The 21724-nt window shown below is 41.1% G+C and overlaps 1 protein-coding gene across 2 annotated transcripts in view; it reads right to left on the bottom strand.

Moving 5' to 3' along the window:
• Nucleotides 1–20991, bottom strand: part of syne3 (spectrin repeat containing, nuclear envelope family member 3) — a 54634-nt gene extending 33643 nt beyond the window's left edge. For both annotated transcript variants that reach the window (XM_026151942.2, XM_026151943.2), the window contains exons 1-6: nucleotides 20851–20991; nucleotides 13296–13453; nucleotides 8878–9050; nucleotides 3926–4235; nucleotides 2448–2603; nucleotides 1777–2136 (exon numbers count right to left, since the gene is read on the bottom strand). In XM_026151942.2, coding sequence (XP_026007727.2) covers nucleotides 1777–2136; nucleotides 2448–2603; nucleotides 3926–4235; nucleotides 8878–9050; nucleotides 13296–13439 — 1143 coding nt within the window. In that variant the 5' untranslated portion in view covers nucleotides 13440–13453; nucleotides 20851–20991. The remainder of the gene's footprint in view (nucleotides 1–1776; nucleotides 2137–2447; nucleotides 2604–3925; nucleotides 4236–8877; nucleotides 9051–13295; nucleotides 13454–20850) is intronic.
• Nucleotides 20992–21724: the final 733 nt, after the last annotated feature.

The raw sequence follows: 21724 nt of genomic DNA, 5'->3' as shown, positions 1-21724 counted from the left end.
GCTGTTTGTCTGGTCCCTCACCCAGGACCAATTTGCCATGGGAGACCATACCAGGGGGCAGAAGCCCCTGGACAACATAGCTCCTGGGATCCCTGTGACACACAAACCCCTCCACCACGATAAGGTAGCGATTCGCGGAGGGGCAAATCTGAGGCCGTGGTTCTCAGCCGGAAAAGGGTGGGCTAGTTCATGCCCCAAATGGAGGAGTTTAAGTATCTTGGGGTCTGTTACCATGGATTTCCAATGCAGTTTTCATATAATTTGGCATACCTGTGATTTTGTACCAGTCCCCTAACTTAAGTATGGCTCCTTGACTGCCACCCTTCCCCTGAGTCTGGGAATGAACTTGATCCTACTATCTTTTCTCCCGACCTTAAGAAAAAAACCCTCATAAGATTGCTTCAAGGTGAGACGATTATACAGATGAATACCCCAGATCGTCTGGCATTCCAGACACACCTAACAGAAGCCACTCCACAGGTACAGAGCTCGTCTGCAAAAAATAAATCTGGCTACGTCTCTAGGAACGCAGATAGAACTAATAATGTGACTGACACACCTCTCTGAGGAATCCGGTGTCTCAAACAAACATATCAGACAGTGGAGAATACCTCGAAATGGCAAGAAATTAAGTGAAAAGAGAAACTTGTCTATAAAATAAAATTTGCAATGTACTGTTTGGAAACATGTTGTTTGTGTTCAGGACTACCAAAAAAAACAAACAAAACTATCAGACTAACTATCATGACAATTTGGGAGTAAAGGCACATTCAAACAAAGAACCAGTTAAACTCTGGTGTTACTTTCTTTTAACAAAATGTTGACAAATGACAACTTTCAGCAAAGATGTGATAATTAACTAAACTAAAAACTACAACTAGATGTGATTTAGTCTTTGGTTTAGTCTGCTTCTCGGAACAACCAGAAGCATCTGACCAGCTGAAGTTAAAGTTCTGTTCTTAGTTTACTTATTTAAAAGTTCAGAAAGGTGCTAATCCATTTAGTGCCTTAAAAATGCCTATTGCCTTAATTGCCTTTTGCAATAATAAAGCCTGGATAAAACGCAGACATGAATTGTTTTCTTGAGGTTAAGAGGTAAGAGAATGAACAGGTTAACAGAAATACTAACTCCAGTATAAAGCAGAGCTGGAGTGCATCTGAGATTCTTTCTGGAAAAGCAGCTGAACAGTCAAAGGGACTACAACAACAGCAACCTGGAATGTTAAAACACAAGACGCTAGGGAGGGGCTAAGTTACAGCTAGTTGGTAAGCAGTGACTGTCTGTTTCAGAATGATACTGTTCTCTCAGACAGGTACAACAAAATAAAAACAAAAACAGTCTGAAGTGATTCATCAGATATACTTGGATGGCTGTTAAAGTACCCTCTGACCTACTCAAAGTCTGGGATACAAAGCAAAAGCTAACAATGAGGCAGCTAACCATAAACATGGCAATTATAACTCAATATGTATGTAACAAACACATTTTTCATTTTTTATGACCCAATGTGTAGGTTTGTACACTGCTCTGGGCAACATCTGTTACCCTCAATCATACACTGGCCACTTAAACTGGAACCTAAACTGAGCTTTCTTTTTATTGTTTACATCAGGACATCCCAGACAGTATACAAATGGATCATCAGCACATTAAAAGAACCACAGTAACTTGGTTACAGAAACGGCAGGAAAAGGAGAGGTAGGACTTTCCTGTATTTATCTACATCTCCACTACCCTTTACACTATAACACTGCTGATATGGTTAATAACCCTACCGTGTATTTTGTCCACTGGCCAACCATTTGCTCTTCAGTGTGGTCAATGCGATCCCTGCAGTCCTGGGTCTCCTCCAGTTCCTGGTCCAGCCCTTTGAACAGCTCTCTGAGGCGGCCGATATCGTCTCCCAGCCGCTGGCACCGGGTCATGTACTGACTGTGAGTATCCAGGCTGGAGCGGAGGCCTTCATCTGCCTTGCAAAGACCCTCCCTCAGTCGCTGCCAGCCCAGCCTCAGTTCCTCTGCCTCTTCAACCACTTCTTCCACTCCCGCAGGAGAGGTGTTGGGCCTGAGGCTTTCCACCATGCCTTCAATATCCAGCAGGGCCTTCTCCTCACAGGCCACACTGTCATCCAGAGCCTGAAAAAGGTAAGAGACAAAACATTGCATGATGGCTGGTGCAAAGATATACGACAACCTACCAAGGTAACTCAAATTTTCAGACCTCACATTCAAAAATGTGCACCTCTTGACCTTTTTCAGGCCAGAAGCTTTGAATCATTCTGTAAAAGCCTAATTTTACAGAGTGATTGAACCAGCAACCAGCTCTCATCTGGAACAACAATCTAAAATCTAATCTAAGTTACCTCTAATCTAAGGTAAACATAGCAGCAGAATTGCTCTAGACATGCACAATCAGTTAGGAAATCAGTTCAGTTTCAGGGTCTCACTTTTAATGCTTTGAGCTTTTCCTCAGCTATGTCATTCCTCCCCATCACTTCAGTCAGTTCCTTGGTTTTTGACAGCAGCCAGGACTGGAACCTCTGAACACAACCTTGGTATGTCTGGTGTTCCTCGCAGATCTTCTGAAGCAGTGAAAGACGTTCCTAGCACAGCGGGAGATATATCTCTAGGTAATTTTTAGCATTGCACTGTTCAAAACAAACGAACATCTTAAACCACATTTGGATGTCTGAGTGAGAAACCTGAATATGAATTTGTATTCTTCTGCGAGACCTTCTGCTGAAAAATAAAAGAGAAGAAAAATACTAACAAGCGTTTCCAAGTAAGAGAGGCTTCCAGGGAATATAATCTCATTAGAAAAACAAATAAAATAAAAAACACTTTTATTTAAATCAGACGTTTCCCATTTGTAGTTAAAAATACAGCACTGCAAGCAGACTGATCTGTTCAGCTTATAAAAGCAGTGTGTGGGAAAATGCGACTGACATTTTAAAGAGCTATTTGAAAAGGGAAAGAGGAAGAACACTGTGTGACTCAGGGAACAGCACAACAGCCTGCATGTGTTTGCTCTTACTGACTAATCCAACGTTGTCTTCACTAGTAAGGTAAATTATTCAGTCAGTAAACTTGCAGTCCCTGGATCAGATTACAGGTGCACAGAATAAATATCACCACATACCTTCATTGACATATTCATCCAGACTGCACCCTTCACACAGTCATGTCCCTTGAGAATATTTCAAATGTTTGACCAACTATTTGACCCACCAGTAGTCTGTGTGTAGGTGTTTGAATTTGTGCGTGAAGTGGTTGTCATCATTTCAGCTCAGGACGACTACATCTGTAGGTGTTTCTCAAGCTCCATGCTTCCTGATGCAGAGGAACTGGACTGCACTGGAGGCTTTACTTTTACGTCCACCAATCAACCACAACATTAAAACAATTGTTTAATATAGTGTAGGCATGCTACTAAATCAGCTCTGTCCATCAGTCCACACCCACTCCTCAGTCTGTGCTTTGAAGATTATGACAATTATTATGACTCTGGGGTGTTGATTCATTTAAACTAACACAATCATCCTCCTGTAACCAAGTTTCTATAAGGCAGAATAAATCGATTTTTTGGTCAATTATTAATTCATGTAGTGACAGACACCTAATGTTTAAAAATCCACATTTCATTTGTTTACTCTTTTGTGCAGTTGTGGATACTACACTGTTCTTTCTGTGTTTTTAAAAAAAAATTTAAATGATTTTTGCTTTGTTTTTGTTGGTTTGGGAGCTGACGCTCAGTAAGGCTACGACTCTGCTTCCTGGTCCCAACTAACAGTCAAGAAAGGAAATGGTTTTAAAAAAGAAAAGAAAAAATAGACTCAACGACAAACTGCACTGTGACTTCTGAACTTTGCCTACAGAGCGGCCACCTTACACTTTTCATAAGAACCAGGTCAAGTAAGTGCCTCACCTCAGCTCTGTCTCTGACATGATTGTACGCTTCCTGCAGTCTCTCCTGGGCCTGAGGATCCACACTGGGGTCCTGGGTTCTGTTGTGCAGTGCAGCTGCCTCATCCAGCAGCCTCTCCAGTAGCACCGCCTGGCCTTTGATATCACTCACCACCACCCTCTGCTGATCGACCTGCCAAAGCTTCTCTTTCGCTCCCAGCTGCGCTTCTAGCTCGACATCATGGCTTCGTTGCTGCTTTGTCAACCACAGCTCAAACTCTTTGTAGGCCTCCAGGTACTCACCCCAGTGCAGCCACACCCACTCTATGCGACTGTTTTTAAGGTAAAAACAAGAAAGAGACAATTTGTGTCAGGTCCATTGTTTCAGTAAGTCCTATTTAATACGTTTTTAATTAAAAGTGATAGGTCTAACAAAGCACATTTGTTTCTACAACTAGACATGGGCTGCTGTCAAAGTTTGTTGCCTTTAAAAAGACATTTTTAGCTTCCTGAAACTGGATTTTATTTACCTTCTCGCTTATTTGCTACATTTATTTATTTGTTTGCTGGTTATTTCAGGAAACCATCTGAGGGCCATACATGAATTTCGACCAGCACGTGTTATCCTCCCCCTCCATCACATACCCCAACATTGTAAGTCAATAAAGGGTTCCTAATCCAGCCATGAGGGCATTTATGCATATCAAGGGGCTTTTGGCCGCATATGAACAATCACAAACCATGAAGGTCTAACAATTAAACTGAAAATACAGAGGTTTAACACATACATGCTAGACATCTGCATTGTTTTAACACAGCTTCAAGCAGCAGTGTGTGACAAGTGCTGTACATTATGTTCAACTACGACATAACTGCAGAATTCTTTACTTGTTTATGAAAAAACCTTCGAAGGCAAACTCAGGATGCTTGTAAGAATCAGGAGTTGTCTTCATGATGTCAATGTACAGGGTGGGCCATTTCTATGGATACACCGTAATAACATGGGAATGGTTGGTGATATTAAAGTCCTGTTTGTGGCACATTAGTATATGTGAGGGGGCAAACTCCTCAAGATGGGTGGTGGCCATGGTGGCCATTTAGAAGTCGGCCATCTTGGATACAACTTTGGTTTTTTTCCAATAGGAAGAGGACCATGTGACACATCAAACTTATTGGTAATGTCACAAGAAAAACAATGGTGTGCTTGGTTTCAACGTAACTTTATTCTTTCATGAGTTATTTACAAGTTTCTGACCACTGTGTGTTCAATGTGCTGCCCATTGTGTTGGATTGTCAATGCAACCCTCTTCTCCCACTCTGCACACACTGATAGCAACACCGCAGGATTTATGCCAGCACAGGCATCCAGTATCCGTAGTTTCAGGTGCTGCACATCTCGTATCTTCACACCATAGACAATTGCCTTCAGATGACCCCAAAGATAAAAGTCTAAGGGGGTCAGATCGGGAGACCTTGTGGGCCATTCAACTGGCCCACGATGACCAATCCACTTTCCAGGAAACTGTTCATCTAGGAATGCTCGGACCTGGCACCCATAATGTGGTGGTGCACCATCTTGCTGGAAAAACTCAGGGAACGTGCCAGCTTCAGTGCACAAAGAAGGAAACACATCATCATGTAGCAATTTCAAATATCCAGTGGCCTTGAGGTTTCCATTGATGAAGAATGGACCCACTATCGTTGTGCCCCATATACCACAACAAACCATCACTTTTGTTGTTCCAACAGTCTTGGAGGGATCCATCCAATGTGGGTTAGTGTCAGACCAATAGCGGTGGTTTTGTTTGTTAACTTCACCATTCACATAAAAGTTTGCCTCACCACTGAACAAAATCTTCTGCGTGAACTGAGGGTCCTGTTCCAATTTTTGTTTTGCCCATTCTGCAAATTCTGTGCGCCGATCTGGGTCATCCTCGATAAGATGCTGCAGTAGCTGGAGTTTGTAAGGGTGCCATTTGTGAGTAGCTAATATCCGCTGAAGGGATGTTCGACTAATGCCACTCTCCAGGGACATGCGGCGAGTGCTACGCTGTGGGCTCTTGCTGAATGAAGCTAGGACAGCCACTGATGTGTCCACATTTTGGCAAATCCAACACTGAACCAGTTTCACGAAACTTAGCAATCAGTTTGCTAACTGTAGCATGGGAGATGGGTGGTCTCGTAGGGTGTCTTGCATTGAAATCTGCTGCAATGACCCGGTTACTGTGTTCACCAAATATCAACACAATTTCGATCTGCTCCTCACGTGCCGACTCCTAAATGGCCACCATGGCCACCACCCATCTTGAGGAGTTTGCCCCCTCACATATACTAATGTGCCACAAACAGGACTTTATTATCACCAACCATTCCCATGTTATTACGGTGTATCCATATAAATGGCCCACCCTGAACATAACAAGGGTTTACAGTAAGGTACAAACCACCGGTTACACACAAGCACAGAAAGACCAGATTAGACTTTGCCAGAAAATATCTAAAAGAGATGTCACATAAAAAGAGATGGCGTGTGCAATAGTTAGGGTTTAAAGTTGCTTGTTTACTTTGATTGTTTGTTTGTTTTGTTTTCTTGCACGACACCAGAACAACAGCAGGTGTCCGTAAGTTGCAGTTGCGGTACTATGGCACCTAGCCAGCCCTACAGAAGAGGAGGGGACTTAAAGGGAGTGATTTTTTTAAGTGACAGGTAATTTGAAATGCAACATTTCTATCAGCTCAAAAATCAGCAAACACAAAAACTGCTTGTGCAGAGTTTGTCTCAGTGTGTTGCAGCTAAAGGTCCAGCTGCTGTATTTGACAGGGAGAGAAAAGAAAGAGATAACTTTCCATCAGAGATGGAGAAAGATAAGAAAGACAGGACAGGAAGGAGAGGTTAGATTTAAAGGTAAGGACTGCTCAGTGGGGTTTGATAAACTGGAAATTTAAAGCTTACATGCAAGTCCTTATGTTTTCAAATCAGAGGTCTGTGCACCTAACATGTTTTTTTATATTATGAAACATGCTGTAAATTGAACGTTAGAGGTAGACTAACTGTGGCATTTAAAGACTGCATGAAAATATTCTTTAGGTTAGTTTGGTGTACTGTGATGCATTTAAATTCAAGAACAGTGTGTGACTGATACACAGTGGGTGTGGCCATGGTCAGAGTTAGGTTACATCGAGTGTAGCAGAGATTAATGTAAATTTAAGCTGATGATGCTGAGATTCATTTTGACTGAATTCCACCTTCATACCAACTACATACCATCTAGAAAAATACAGTATACTGTCAATGAAAAGGATGGAAATCAGCGAGGACAACTCATGACATGTCTGCTTACATCTTTCTGAATTTAGTTGTGCAAATCCACAAGGAGCAGTGTGTGACAGCAGTAGCCCAGATCAGCTGATCACAGCCTGTAGACCAAGAAACTCTAACAGAGCTCTCAATAAAAATTATTGTGAGTTGTGATTCTTCCCCACACTATGCTACTACAACTGATTTTAGGGTTCCCTCAGCAGCTGAATCCCACTTCAACTCCTGACTGTGCTCATTTTCCTGTTTAGAGGCAGTCACACTAATGTAGGCATAAGAAAATCAAGTTTAAAAATGTTGCTTCTTCTTCTTCTTTCTGATTCAAGCTGAGTACTGTTAGAATTAAAAATTATATTAAAGTTTGTATTCCCATTTTCTAATATTATTTTATTATTGCATTAATATAGCACACGGCTCAGTTAGCTTTGCACAGAAAGCTGGTAGAAACTTTCTTTAAGTACATTTCAAAGCCTGTACTTCTTTTTTACTTTTACTTGAGTAAATAAGTTTAAGTACTGGTTCAACTGTTAACACTAGTATCTGTAGGGCTGCACGATTTTGCATAAAATGAGAATCACGATTTTCTTTTCCAGTATAAATATTTATTGCACATCAACTTTGTAACAGTCTGAACATAAGAGACTGAACATAAAAACAATAAATAAACATAAAAACAACAAATGTCTCACGTTTTGTTGTTGCCGCAAAATGTTGTACTGCTTGAAATCCCGTCTCCACCGTTGCTCGACGCTGCGTGTATAGAGCAGGTAGTGCAACAATAGAAAAATAGTTGCGGGACAGCACTGTGTAGCGTTTGTCTAGGGTGTTGATCGTTTTCCTAAATCCCTCATTTTGCACAGTGTTGATGGGAGCCATATCTTTGGTCAGGTGATAAGTGATGGCCTCCGTGATTTCTTTGTGCCTGCGAGAGGTCGACGGGTATAGGGAAGCGCTGTATAAGGTTCCCGTTATTGATGTTTGGGTGGTTGACCGGGACGGATTTTCTCCTGTCACTTTCTCGTCATCCCTGACGTGCTCTCCGTTGTTTTCTCCCTGCTAATTTTAGCAGCCAGCTTCTGTATCACGTGGTATAAGGCTCCGCCCTTGTCATTTGTTGAGCAGGAAGAGTGAGCGCTTGTTTTCATGCAGAGTACGTCCCGGATCAAAATGCGGTACAATCGTCGTCATCTTTTTTCTTTAAATCGTTGTCATTTGGAAATGAGATCGCACATAAGTATGAATTCAGATCGCGATTTTCTAACGATTAATTGTGCAGCTCTAAGTATCTGTACTTCTACTTAAGTAGAAGAGGCGTACTTTCACCTCCTCTGCTAATAATAGATTGAATGCCAAGTTGAGGCCGTCATTTTTTGTATCTACTCCCATCCAGAATTTTCTGAGAAATGTCAGAATTATGAGATTTTTTCAAGCTACACGAAAACATCACTGTGTGTTGTAACAGGAAGTGATACTCTAACGCAGAGAGAGGCAACACCAAGTAAGAGCCTTTTTCTCTAGTTTAGACCCACTAAGCTGAGCTTATACGGTAAGGCAATTCAAAAACAGAACATGAAGTAAAGGCTGCCCTCAGGCCAAACCAACCAGTAATGCTACACATTACCACACATCCTGCACTCCTGAACAGTGTAGATGACCACCTGTGACAGTGGGTGATGTAGGTGCAGGTCTCTTCCCAGAGGCCTTTCAGGTCTTTGAGCTGAGTATGGGTGTGGTTCCTGAGCTCTTCATTTCCATTCTGCAGAAGCTGCTCAGCAGCCACCAGCACCATGTCCATCTTCACACGGCCTTCTTCCTCTGACTGGCGGATCTTCTGTTGTCGAGAAAGGTGGAATTGAGAGAGAGAGAATGAACTGTGGATAAATCTCATTTTAACAAAATTGCCTGAGCTAAATAAAACATGAAGTGAAGTATGTTCATATGTAATGGAATTTGTTAAGTATAACATGAAAACAAAATAAATTTTAATGTTTAAACTTTTTTTGAATCATGTACAAACCCAAATCAGAAAAAGTTGGGCCAGTATGGAAAACACAAATAAAAAAAGAAAGTAGTGATTTCTAAATTTACTTTGACTTCTATTTCATTGCAGACAATATGAACACAAAATATTTCAGGTTTTGTCTGGACACCTTCATTTCATTTGTAAACATACATAATTTTCTGTAGTTCAGACCTGCAACATATTCCAAAAAGTGTTGGGGCAGGAGCAATTTAGGGCTAGTAATCAGGTAAATTGGTTAAATATGTTACGTTAGACTCTTTTTCTCTAATTGATCTTTCTGAGTTAACTTCAATAATTACTTCCTCCAAACCATCAACGTGTCTTTTAGACCCCATTCCTACAAAACTGCTCAAAGAAGTCCTGCCATTAATTAATTCTTCGATCTTAAATATGATCAACCTATCTCTAATGATTGGCTATGTACCACAGGCCTTCAAGCTGGCTGTAGTTAAACCTTTACTCAAAAAGCATCTCTAGACCCAGCAGTCTTAGCTAATTATAGGCCAATCTCCAACCTTCCTTTATATCAAACATCCTTGAAAGAGTAGTTGTCAAACAGCTAACAGATCATCTGCAGAGGTTTATTTGAAGAGTTTCAGTCAGGTTTCAGAGCTCAGCACAGCACAGAAACAGCTTTAGTGAAGGTTACAAATGATCTTCTTATGGCCTCTGACAGTGGACTCATCTCTGTGCTTGTCCTGCTAGACCTCAGTGCAGCGTTCGATACTGTCGACCATAATATCCTATTAGAGCGATTAGAACATGCTGTAGGTATTACAGGTACTGCACTGCAGTGGCTTGTATCATATCTATCTAATAGACTCCAGTTTGTGCATGTAAATGGAGAGTCCTCTTCACACACTGAGGTTAATTATGGAGTTCCACAGGGTTCAGTGCTAGGACCAATTCTGTTTACATTATACATGCTACCCTTAGGCAGTATCATTAGAAGACATAGCATACATTTTCACTGCTATGCTGATGACACCCAGCTCTATCTGTCCATGAAGCCAGATAACACACACCAATGAGTTAGACTGCAGGAATGTCTTAAAGACATAAAGACCTGGATGGCCGCTAACTTTCTGCTTCTTAATTCAGATAAAACTGAGGTTATTGTACTCGGCCCTGAAAAGCTTAGAAATATGGTATCTAACCAGATTCTTACTCTGGATGGCATTACCTTGGCCTCCAGTAACGCTGTGAGGAACCTTGGAGTCATTTTTGACCAGGACATGTACTTCAATGCACATATTAAACAGATATGTAAGACTGCGTTCTTCCATTTGCGCAACATCTCTAAAATTAGAAATATCCTGTCTCAGAGTGACGCTGAAAAACTAGTTCATGCATTTATTACTTCTAGGCTGGATGACTGTAATTCATTATTATCAGGATGTCCAAAAAACTCACTGAAAAGCCTTCAGCTAATCCAAAATGCTGCAGCAACAGTCCTGACAGAGACCAGAAAGAGAGAGCATATTTCTCCTGTTTTGGCTTCCCTTCATTGGCTTCCTGTTAAGTCCAGAGTTGAATTCAAAATCCTGCTCCTCACATACAAGGTCTTAAATAATCAGGCCCCATCTTATCTTAATGACCTTGTAGTACCATATCACCCTATTAGAGCACTTTGCTCTCGCTGTGCAGGCCTACTTGTTGTTCCTAGAGTATTTAAAAGTAGAATGGGAGGCAGAGCCTTCAGTTTTCAGGCCCCTCTTCTGTGGAACCAGCTTCCAGTTTGGATTCAGGAGACAGACACTATCTCTATTTTCAAGATTAGGCTTAAAACTTTCCTTTTTGCTAAAGCATATAGTTAGGGCTGGACCAGGTGACCCTGAATCCTCCCTTAGTTATGCTGCAATAGACGTAGGCTGCCGGGGGATTCCCATGATGGATTGAGTTTTTCCTTTCCAGTCACCTTTCTCACTCACTATGTGTTAACAGACCTCTCTGCATTGAATCATATCTGTTATTAATCTCTGGTTCTCTTCCACAGCATGTCTTTATCCTGTCTTCCTTCTCTCACCCCAACCAATCACAGCAGATGGCCCCGCCCCTCCCTGAGCCTGGTTCTGCTGGAGGTTTCTTCCTGTTAAAAGGGAGTTTTTCCTTTCCACTGTCGCCAAAGTGCTGCTCATAGGGGGTCATATGATTGTTGGGTTTTTCTCTGTATCTATGAAGCGCCTTGAGGCGACTTTTGTTGTGATTTGGCGCTATATAAATAAAATTGAATCGAATTGAATTGAAATAAGGATGTGATGTCAACAGATGATTGTAATTATGATTTGGTACAAAAGCAGCATCCAAGAAAGGTCTATTCCTTTAGGAGCAATGATGTGTCGAGGATCGCCTGTCTGCCAACAAATAGGTAAAGGAATTATTAAAATGTTTAAAAACAATGTTCCTCAAAGAAAGATTGTGTATAACATTCTTAAAGGATTCAAGGAATCTGAAGGAATTTCAGTGCGTAAATGATAAGGGCGCAAGCCCAATATGAACAACCGTGATCTCTGATCCCTCAGGCGGCACTGCATCAAGAATCGTCATTCATCTATAAACGATATTACCACATGGGCACAGGACTACTTTGGCAAAGCTTTGTCAAGTACCACAATACGTAGCTTTGTCCACAAATGCCAGTTAAAACTGTTCTGTGCCAAAAGGATGGACCATCACACAGTAGAAACGTGTTCAAACGAATTTCTGTATTTCAAGTATTTTTGGGGAGAAATGGACGCCGTGTACTCCAGACCAAAGAAGAAAATGGTAACCTAGAAGGTTACCAGCAACAAGTTGCCCTTAAGACTTGTTTGCAGAAAGAATGGGACAAAATTACACCTGAAAGACTTCATCACTTGGTGTCTGTAGTCCCTAAACGTCTTTTAAGTGTTATGGTAACTGGTAAATGCTTTACTGTTCGAACCTTTTTTGTGTCCCAAGAACCAAAATTTGAATACATGTTAATTTTGAAAACAAACAAACAAACCCCATAAAATTCATGAGGAACACATTAAATAATGCGCTGTTGTATTGTTTTCAATGTAATACAGGTAAAAGATAATTTAACAAAGTACTGTTTTCAGTTTGATTTTAATTTAACACACCGTCCCAACTTTCTGTGATTTGGGGTATGTTTTTTTTTTTGTTTTGTTTTTTAGTCACAGAGTGTATGATAAGGTGTGGTTGGACATCCGGTGATTAGATATCGCAGGTATTGAAAGTTATGTGAAAAAGAGATATGGGGTTTTACCTTTTTCTTCTGCAACACGAGCAGTTCAGAGTAGTCCAGCAGAGACGCCATAGGACATTGACAGCTGCCCAAATTGTGAACTTGCAAAACTGTTTTGTATTTTTTGGCTTTTTCTCTGCTCATTTTTGCCGTGTTAGATTATAGATTAGGGAGGATTTAGATAAGTGCATCTTCAGATCTGATTATGCTTATCCTCACCTCCAACCTTTCTCCTCACAAAAATTAGAACAAGGTCGGCATTAGTAGGTTAATTAGACAAGTATTTTGTTTCTGTCTAAATTGTGGCATTCCCTTTTAGCCCTTTGTGAAACAATATTTGGTGACCTGTAATTTTTTATTTACTCATCTGAGAAAACAACACCATCTTTGATTATTTTGAAAGTTCAACTAACCGATGTGTATGTGTACTTTATTAATCCCCGTAGGAAAATTACTCCTCTGCATTTAATCCATTCACTCAGTGAAGCAGTGGGAAGCCAAAAATCCAGTGCCCGGGGAGCAGTGTGTAGGGACGGTACTTTGCTCGGGGGTACGTCAGGGTAGCCGTTCGGTGGATTTGAACCCCCAACCCTTCGGGGCAAACACTCTACCTACTGAGCTACCTCCTTCCCCCACCAGCCCTGGCCTGCCTCATGTTTTCCCGAATGGCTGGCATGATGTAATTCCAGCAGTCCTTGAGATCAAATAGCTGCTTTCCACCGGGTTATGTCTCCTCAAGTTAGACCCTGTCTGAAACTGGTCAGATGTATAACAACACAGCATGGGTCAGAAGGGAAGGGTCAAGATTAATTTTACCAACCCACCTCTGTCTCCCTAAGTCTGGCCTCCAGAGCCTGACGGGGGCCCTGCGTGTTGTCATTGGCCTTCAGCCTCTCTTGGATGGCTGTCATCCAGGACTTGGCTGAATCCAGGTTGTCTGTGAACTCCTGCTGCTCCGGTAGAGTCATGACTAGTTCTGGGTCTGAAAAGAACAACAGCAGGCAGTTTTAGTAGACACTTTCTGCTGAAGAGGAACTTTACCAGCTGTAGGTTGGTGACGTTTTGAGAAACAACTTGAACAACACTTTGATATGAACAAGAGTAGAATCATTGCATATCCACTTCAGGTTCTTGTTACAATCAGTGACTCCGTACATATGGCTGTGCTCGTTTGCAGCAAAGCAGTGAGGAGTTTTTTCTGTAAAAAAAATCATGGTTAGACTGAAGGTTTCTAAGGGGTTCTATATGGTCATTTGCAAAAACTTCACGCTTTGCTCCAAGACATAAAAACTATCTATCTATATTGTATATATTGACCGCCCACAGGGGCGAGTGGGGAATTTATTTTTATTATAACAAAAAAAAACCAAAAAAAAAAAAAAAAACACCCAGCACGCCCCTGCGGGCGGTTTATCCTTCAAGCTCGGGTCCTCGACCAGAGGCCTGGGAGCTTGAGGGTCCTGCGCAGCATCTTAGCTGTTCCCAGGACTGCGCTCTTCTGGACAGAGATCTCCGATGTTATTCCCGGGATCTGCTGGAGCCACTCGCCTAGCTTGGGAGTCACCGCACCTAGTGCTCCGATTACCATGGGGACCACCGTTACCTTCACCCTCCACATCCTCTCGAGCTCTTCCCTGAGCCCTTGGTATTTCTCCAGCTTCTCGTGTTCCTTCTTCCTGATGTTGCTGTCATTCGGAACTGCTACATCGATCACTACGCCCGTCTTCTTCTGTTTGTCTACCACCACTATGTCCGGTTGGTTAGCCATCACCATTTTGTCCATCTGTATCTGGAAGTCCCACAGGATCTTAGCTCGGTCATTCTCCACCACCCTTGGGGGCATCTCCCATTTTGACCTTGGGACTTCCAGGTTATACTCGGCACAGATGTTTCTGTACACTATGCCGGCCACTTGGTTATGGTGTTCCATGTACAGTGGGGCAAAAAAGTATTTAGTCAGCCACCGATTGTGCAAGTTCCCCCACCTAAAATGATGACAGAGGTCAGTAATTTGCACCAGAGGTACACTTCAACTGTGAGAGACGGAATGTGAAAAAAAAAAATCCATGAATCCACATGGTAGGATTTGTAAAGAATTTATTGGTAAATCAGGGTGGAAAATAAGTATTTGGTCAATAACAAAAATACAACTCAATACTTGGGGTTGAGGTCTGGAGACTGGCTAGGCCACTCCAGGACTTTCAAATGCTTCTTACGGAGCCACTCCTTTGTTGCCCGGGCGATGTGTTTTGGATCATCGTCATGTTGGAAGACCCAGCCTCGTTTCATCTTCAAAGTTCTCACTGATGGAAGGAGGTTTTGGCTCAAAATCTCACGATACATGGCCCCATTCATTCTGTCCTTAACACGGATCAGTCGTCCTGTCCCCTTGGCAGAAAAACAGCCCCATAGCATGATGTTTCCACCCCCATGCTTCACAGTAGGTATGGTGTTCTTGGGATGCAACTCAGTATTCTTCTTCCTCCAAACACCACGAGTTGAGTTTATACCAAAAAGTTCTACTTTGGTTTCATCCGACCACATGACATTCTCCCAATCCTCTGCTGTATCATCCATGTGCTCTCTGGCAAACTTCAGACGGGCCTGGACATGCACTGGCTTCAGCAGCGGAACACGTCTGGCACTGCGGGATTTGATTCCCTGCCGTTGTAGTGTGTTACTGATGGTGACCTTTGTTACTTTGGTCCCAGCTCTCTGCAGGTCATTCACCAGGTCCCCCCGTGTGGTTCTGGGATCTTTGCTCACCGTTCTCATGATCATTTTGACCCCACGGGATGAGATCTTGCGTGGAGCCCCAGATCGAGGGAGATTATCAGTGGTCTTGTATGTCTTCCATTTTCTGATGATTGCTCCCACAGTTGATTTTTTCACACCAAGCTGCTTCCCTATTGTAGATTCACTCTTCCCAGTCTGATGCAGGTCTACAATACTTTTCCTGGTGTCCTTCGAAAGCTCTTTGGTCTTGGCCATGGCGGAGTTTGGAGTCTGACTGTTTCAGGCTGTGGACAGGTGTCTTTTATACAGATGATGAGTTCAAACAGGTGCCATTCATACAGGTAACGAGTGGGGGACAGAAAAGCTTCTTACAGAAGACGTTACAGGTCTGTGAGAGCCAGAGATTTTCCTTGTTTGAGGTGACCAAATACTTATTTTCCACCCTGATTTACCAATAAATTCTTTACAAATCCTACCATGTGGATTCATGGATTTTTTTTTTCCACATTCTGTCTCTCACAGTTGAAGTGTACCTCTGGTGCAAATTACTGACCTCTGTCATCATTTTAAGTGGAGGAACTTGCACAATCGGTGGCTGACTAAATACTTTTTTGCCCCACTGTATGCCCTGCCTGCTAGCATCTTGCACCCTGCTGTTATGTGCTGGATTGTCTCTGGGGCATCTTTACACAGCCTGCACCTGGGGTCTTGCCGGGTGTGATAGACCCCAGCCCCTCCCTCTCTATATATAGATAGCTCGATAGCTAGATAGATAGCTAGATAGATAGCTAGATAGATAGCTAGATCACAGATGATGAATTTACTATTAAAAAAAGACAAGACTCAATCAGCAAAAGTCCTCTCTAAACCCTCTTGTGTACTGGTAGTGATTCAGAGATGCTCCTGAGAAAATGGGGAGTAAGGATGGGAATTGATAATAATTTGGCTTTTCTGATTCTGATAGTCATCACTTGTCAATTCAATTCCAAATTGTCATTTGGTTCTCCTTGGCTCCACTTTCAGAGTCACCACAGAGTTGAGCTAAGCAGCATCAAAGACATTACATTCGTGCAAATTAACTGCATGCTGTGTGGTCAAGTGTTTGTCATATTGGAGGCGTTCAGTCTTTGTTGTGATCAGTGTTGAAATTGCTACTGAAAAAAAGTAATAATTACACATATTACACAGAACACTTTTCTTAACAGTAATGCAGTATGTTACTAAATTACACCCAGGAGAAAGTAATCTGTTATACTGCTCATTATATTAATTATGCATTTCTGTCCTGGATGCAGTTTCCACTTTGCACAAAAAGACAACAGAATGATAATAAAGTAAAAGTAATATCCATATCCATGCTGTAGACCAGCGGTCCCCAACCTTTGTTGCGCCACGGACCGGTTTATGCCCGACAATATTTTCACGGACCGGCCTTTAAGGTGTCGCGGATAAATACAACAAAATAAAACTAGTACCGGTACCGAAAAAAAGAAGATTTATTCATAACACACGTTAAAAGACCCAGGAAAACCGAGTTAACAATAAAAACGATAACAAAATAACGCTGAAAACCAATAAAAACCCTGAAAACCATACATTTCACACCTGAGCCTCAACTCTCGCTGCCCGGTACCAAACGGCTCACGGACCGGTACCAGTCCGAGGCCCGGGGGTTGGGGACTGCTGCTGTAGACTATGGCACTATTTTCATCCTCCAGCACACAAACTGAAATCAGTTTATTGTAGCACAACAGCAAAAGATTAAATGGGATCGAAAGTTCAAGGAAGTGTAGCTCAGGTGGCAGAGCAGACCACCTACCAACCGGAAGGTTGGTTGTTTGATCTCTGTCTGTTCGTCTGTATGCCAAATATCCTTGGGCAAGATACTAACCCCATGTTGCTCTCCGATGTATCCATCTGAGTATGAATGCATGTGAATATTAGATAGAAAGTGCAGACGGCCTTGTTCTTTACAACCCCTCCCCCCCATCTCTCGTTTGGCATTGCTGTGCCAACTGGGCAGAGAAGTGACCTAACTGATCATTTTTGAATTTGCCTGCTTTTGGTTTTACCTTTCTGCTCTTGATGTGAAGCTTATTTTATGAATTATTGGTTTGATATTAGGTTTTGAAAAGATCAGCAATGTGTGTGCAGCCAAACTGGGTGGATGGCCATTTGTAAATAAGACTGCTGACACAAAAGGAGGCACTTAACACTTTGCTGAGCAGTGCAGAGAGGCTTTGTGGAGCGCTTTAGACAGTTCGGGTTCAATCAGATTTTTTTTCCTCTTTTTGGATAGACAAACAGGTGTGGCGATGAGGAAAGACTACTGACATTTTACTCCAATCACTCGGTGCAGGGATGACCCCAGTACCTTGGAGGGAAGGATTTAGCAGTGGGTGAAGTTCACTTTAGTTTCAGTGAAAACATTTTTTTAATTGTTACAGAGAGCTGTTTGGTGTCTGTATCAGCTGTCACAATAAAGTTCTGCAAAGTTAAAAAAAAAAAAAAAAAAAAAAAAAAGACAGAAAGTGCAAAGGAAGCAAGTGCTTGTGTGAATGAGGCAAGTTTTGTAAAGTGCTTTGAGTGTTCAGACTAGAAAAGCCAGTCCACCATGACCAACAAATTCCAAGGAATTGAACTAGCGGTTCTTGATTCACATTCATAATCTCTGAACTCGACTAAGAATTGGGATCAAAACCAAGATTCGTTGTGGGCTAACCTGAGAGACAAACCTGAGGACTCTGAGAGTTTAAGTACATGCTGTGGTAAAAGTAAAATACACCAAATAATAAGATGATCTAAAATTCTGTGCTAAACTTATATTAGAATTTATAAAGAACAGTGTCTATTTATTTCAGCATAAATGTAAAAGCTTCATTGCTGGTTCCACACTTTATTGTAGATCAATTACAAACAAAACCTGAACCTCTGCCCTGGACAATTAGAACTCCTGATGGCTCTGACATTCTCAGGCCACATTTTGCTGTTATCCCAACAGAAGGTTGGTAACGCCTAGGGTTAGGGCTGCAGCTACTGATTATTTTATTAATCGAGTAATCTATTGACTATTCAGTCAATGAATCAAGTAATCAGATATGAAATACTTCTGTCTTATTAATGACAAATGATAAACATTCAAAAGACAAAAAAAAAAACAGCTATTTAAAAAAAAATCATTTATTTTCATTTTAGAAATTGCAATGTTTTAAAGTTCAACTGCATACAACTGTCAAAAACAAAACAAAACACAAAAAAACTAGAAGCTGTGACTGTATTTACTTTCTATATTTAAATTTCATTTTTTTAAAGAAAACATTTTTTTAAATGCAAAAATATTTAAAGAATCTCAAATGTGCTCAAACGTCAAAGCCAAATAAAATAAGACAGCGGTCCCCAACCCCCGCGAGAGTTGAGGCTCGGGTGTGAAATTTAGGGTTTTCAGAGTTTTTATCATTAACTTGGTTTCCATGGGCCTTTTCCCGTGTTGTAGTTGTGCGTCTTATTTTGAAAGAAATATTTACGCGTTACCATAGCGACCAGAGAGCATTAAGGGGCAGAGAAGAGGATGTTACTCTCAATGTTGTTGGCGCATTTCAGGAGGACGCTGCTAATAAAGTTACACAGTGAATTTGGGTTTATTATTATATTTACAAAATACCACAGTTTTTGTCTTGGTCGTGTCATTTTATTTTGTTGTACTTATCTGCGACACTTTACAGGCCGGTCCATGAAAATATACATGCAATCTAAACTAAGGCATCAAATATTTATTTCACCTCTACAACTTTGTCTCTCAGGTTTTCTGACATTAATCTGGGGTGTACTGACAGTGTATTATCTCCTGAATGGGGTAGATTTGGAGTGTGTGTATTCACATTTATCAAGCAAGTGAATAAGTAAGTTTGCCAGTTTGTTTTGATGCAGAATTTTTCTTCTGCTGAAAACAAAACGTTATGATGGTGTAGATGTTAAAAATTAATATTAACAATATTAACAAGCCTTTTGTTGATCTACATATTTTATTTTATTTTTTTTACATTATTTACATTTGATCTTTTACATTGTATATAATGTCTATTGATTTTATTGTTTATTTTAATATTTTAATATTTGTGTACAGCGCTTTGTGATTGCCTGTCTGCGAAAAGCGCTTAATAAAGTTTACTTACTTACTTACTTACAATAATTCAGTGGGGAAAAAAACCTGAGGTCAGGGGACTCAGAGTTTTACTTTCCCCAAGTAGATTTTTTACTAAATAAGTAAAAGAAAAATCTTTTATGCGAACATGCTGAATTAACTTAGCAAATTCATAGCCTGCTTCATGTGACTGACTGCCAGGCCAAGTGAACCCAGATAAGAGAAGAATACTCTTATTATGACACTTTGTTATGATCTGGCACCTATCTGTCCATCATATATATGGAACACATGTGGGTGATTTGCTCCAACTTCCACAAATGTAATAAGGCCAGCTCAGCACTACACACAAAGTCACTGTGACTTCAGAATGCGTTATAAGGAAAACACAAGTTACAGAATGAGAATATGAGTAACTGTGATGAAGTTCACTGCAGAAGCCAAAGCCCAAAAAAGAAAAAAAAAAACCCAAGGGAAAACAGAAAGGCAGCACAGGCCCCTCTCATGAGTGACTCACTTTTCCCCACCACAGCATTCCTTCTAACAAATATCTGCACACTCTACCTCAGACTATGGAGGCTTGCTAATACTTAGGACTTCATTTCCCGACTCAAGATAGGAAATTTTAAATCTTTGTTTATCCTTGCCAACACCCACGTGCTTTTCCCTTATTAAAAATTGTTTCATCTTCATTGCTAATGCCTTGTTTCATTAGAACTGGCGTTATATTTGACGACTAAATGTAGCTACTAGTATACTAGCTGGCATCCCCTTTTATTGCTTTGTTTGTTGTCAGGTGAGTCAGCAACGCAGCGAGTTAAAAAGGAAATGCAGATGTGTTCGGGTTTGCTCACAACAAGCAACGTTGCCAAGTTCCAACGAAAACTTTTCACTTGCGTTGTAACAAATTCTTTCTCTCTCACACACACCGAGCAGCTGACACGTTTTGCGCCCCCGCCGGAACCTTTGTTTTGGTTTGCTTGATTGTATCATGGCTGTAGTGACACCCCGCTTCCTTCCTCACAGCTCGTGCGGTCAACTCGCATTACCATTATTTCCAACTTTTACACGCATCTACAATTGACGGCGGTACAATTAAACAAATTATCTGTCATGCTAAGCCAGGTTCCCATGCTCATTTAGAATTCAAAGGCACATGTGAATATTCATACATAGTTCAACTTCCACACCTAACTACTGTCTCGTTTTTAACTTTTATGCTATGCTATGGTATGCTAAACTATCAGGCAAAATTCAAGGTCGGTGCCCCACTGGTTTACTGTTAAAAGCACATACATACATACATACACACAACTAAACCATGTGCGTTCATTTCAGTTCTACCTAACTCTTTCTTGCATAGTATTTTAACAGAGAGCAACTCTAAGTACAGTACAGAGAGTTATCCGTGTTTGTAGCTAGAGCTAGTTCTGTGATTCGGCTATCTCCACGACGGTGCATTTACTATCATGTGGCATAAAAAAAATACAATAAAAACTTACAGCTTTGAGTTCATCAAGTGAGAGAAGCCACCGCCGCGATCGCTGTACTTCTATGTTGTGTACAGCAAAGTTACAAAAGGCAGGAAGTAACCCTGGCCTTCGGGGGCTGGAGTGTACGGCAAGCAAGGCAGCCTGCCTTGCTGCCTTCAAGGACACCATGTAAACTGCAAATGACCTGATGTTTCAAACTAACCCAGAAATGTGCTTCAGACGCAGATAAAAACAAACAAACAAAAAAACACTAAAGGAATTAAATACTGTTAAATAATATTGCTAAGGTTTCTGAAAAGTGGGATGAAAAAAGAAGATTTTAGATTTGTCAAAAGAAATACAAAAACAAATGCAAAACTACACAGAGAAATATCTCAAAAAAACCGAGTAAAAGTATGAAAATTCCTGTAGCATTCAACATGCTTAGAAGGAAGATAGTACATTTTTGCCTATTCCTCAAATAGAGATAGAAACAGTAATCGTGAAATCACAATTTTATTTGACACATTCACGAAAAACATGCATACAGGTTTTTGTTGACTGCAGATTTGCAGGTTCCACTAATATGGTATTCCTGACCGTTAATTGCATACCGTTCTCAGTTCTAGTCGTATTACTAGAGTGTTTCCGCCAGAACCTGAACTCGACAGATTGAACCAGAGGACTAAACAAACCCGGAGCAGCTGCTGAGTCCGGAGGGGTGTAACTACGAAGCAAGATTAATGGCTTAGCGCGTGTCGAGTTATCTGTGTCGCGAAGTTTTAACCGGCTAAATCACCATGGTAACTTACAGACTTAAGTAGAAATACAGATACTTCTGTTAAAAATTTCAGTAAAAACAGATCGGACAATTCATAAGATAAGGGATATAGAAACTAATCAA

This window comes from Astatotilapia calliptera, chromosome 19, assembly GCF_964374335.1.
Source record: "Astatotilapia calliptera chromosome 19, fAstCal68.1, whole genome shotgun sequence".
Taxonomy (NCBI): Eukaryota; Metazoa; Chordata; class Actinopteri; order Cichliformes; family Cichlidae; genus Astatotilapia; species Astatotilapia calliptera.
This window is presented reverse-complemented; position numbering and strand designations above follow the sequence as displayed.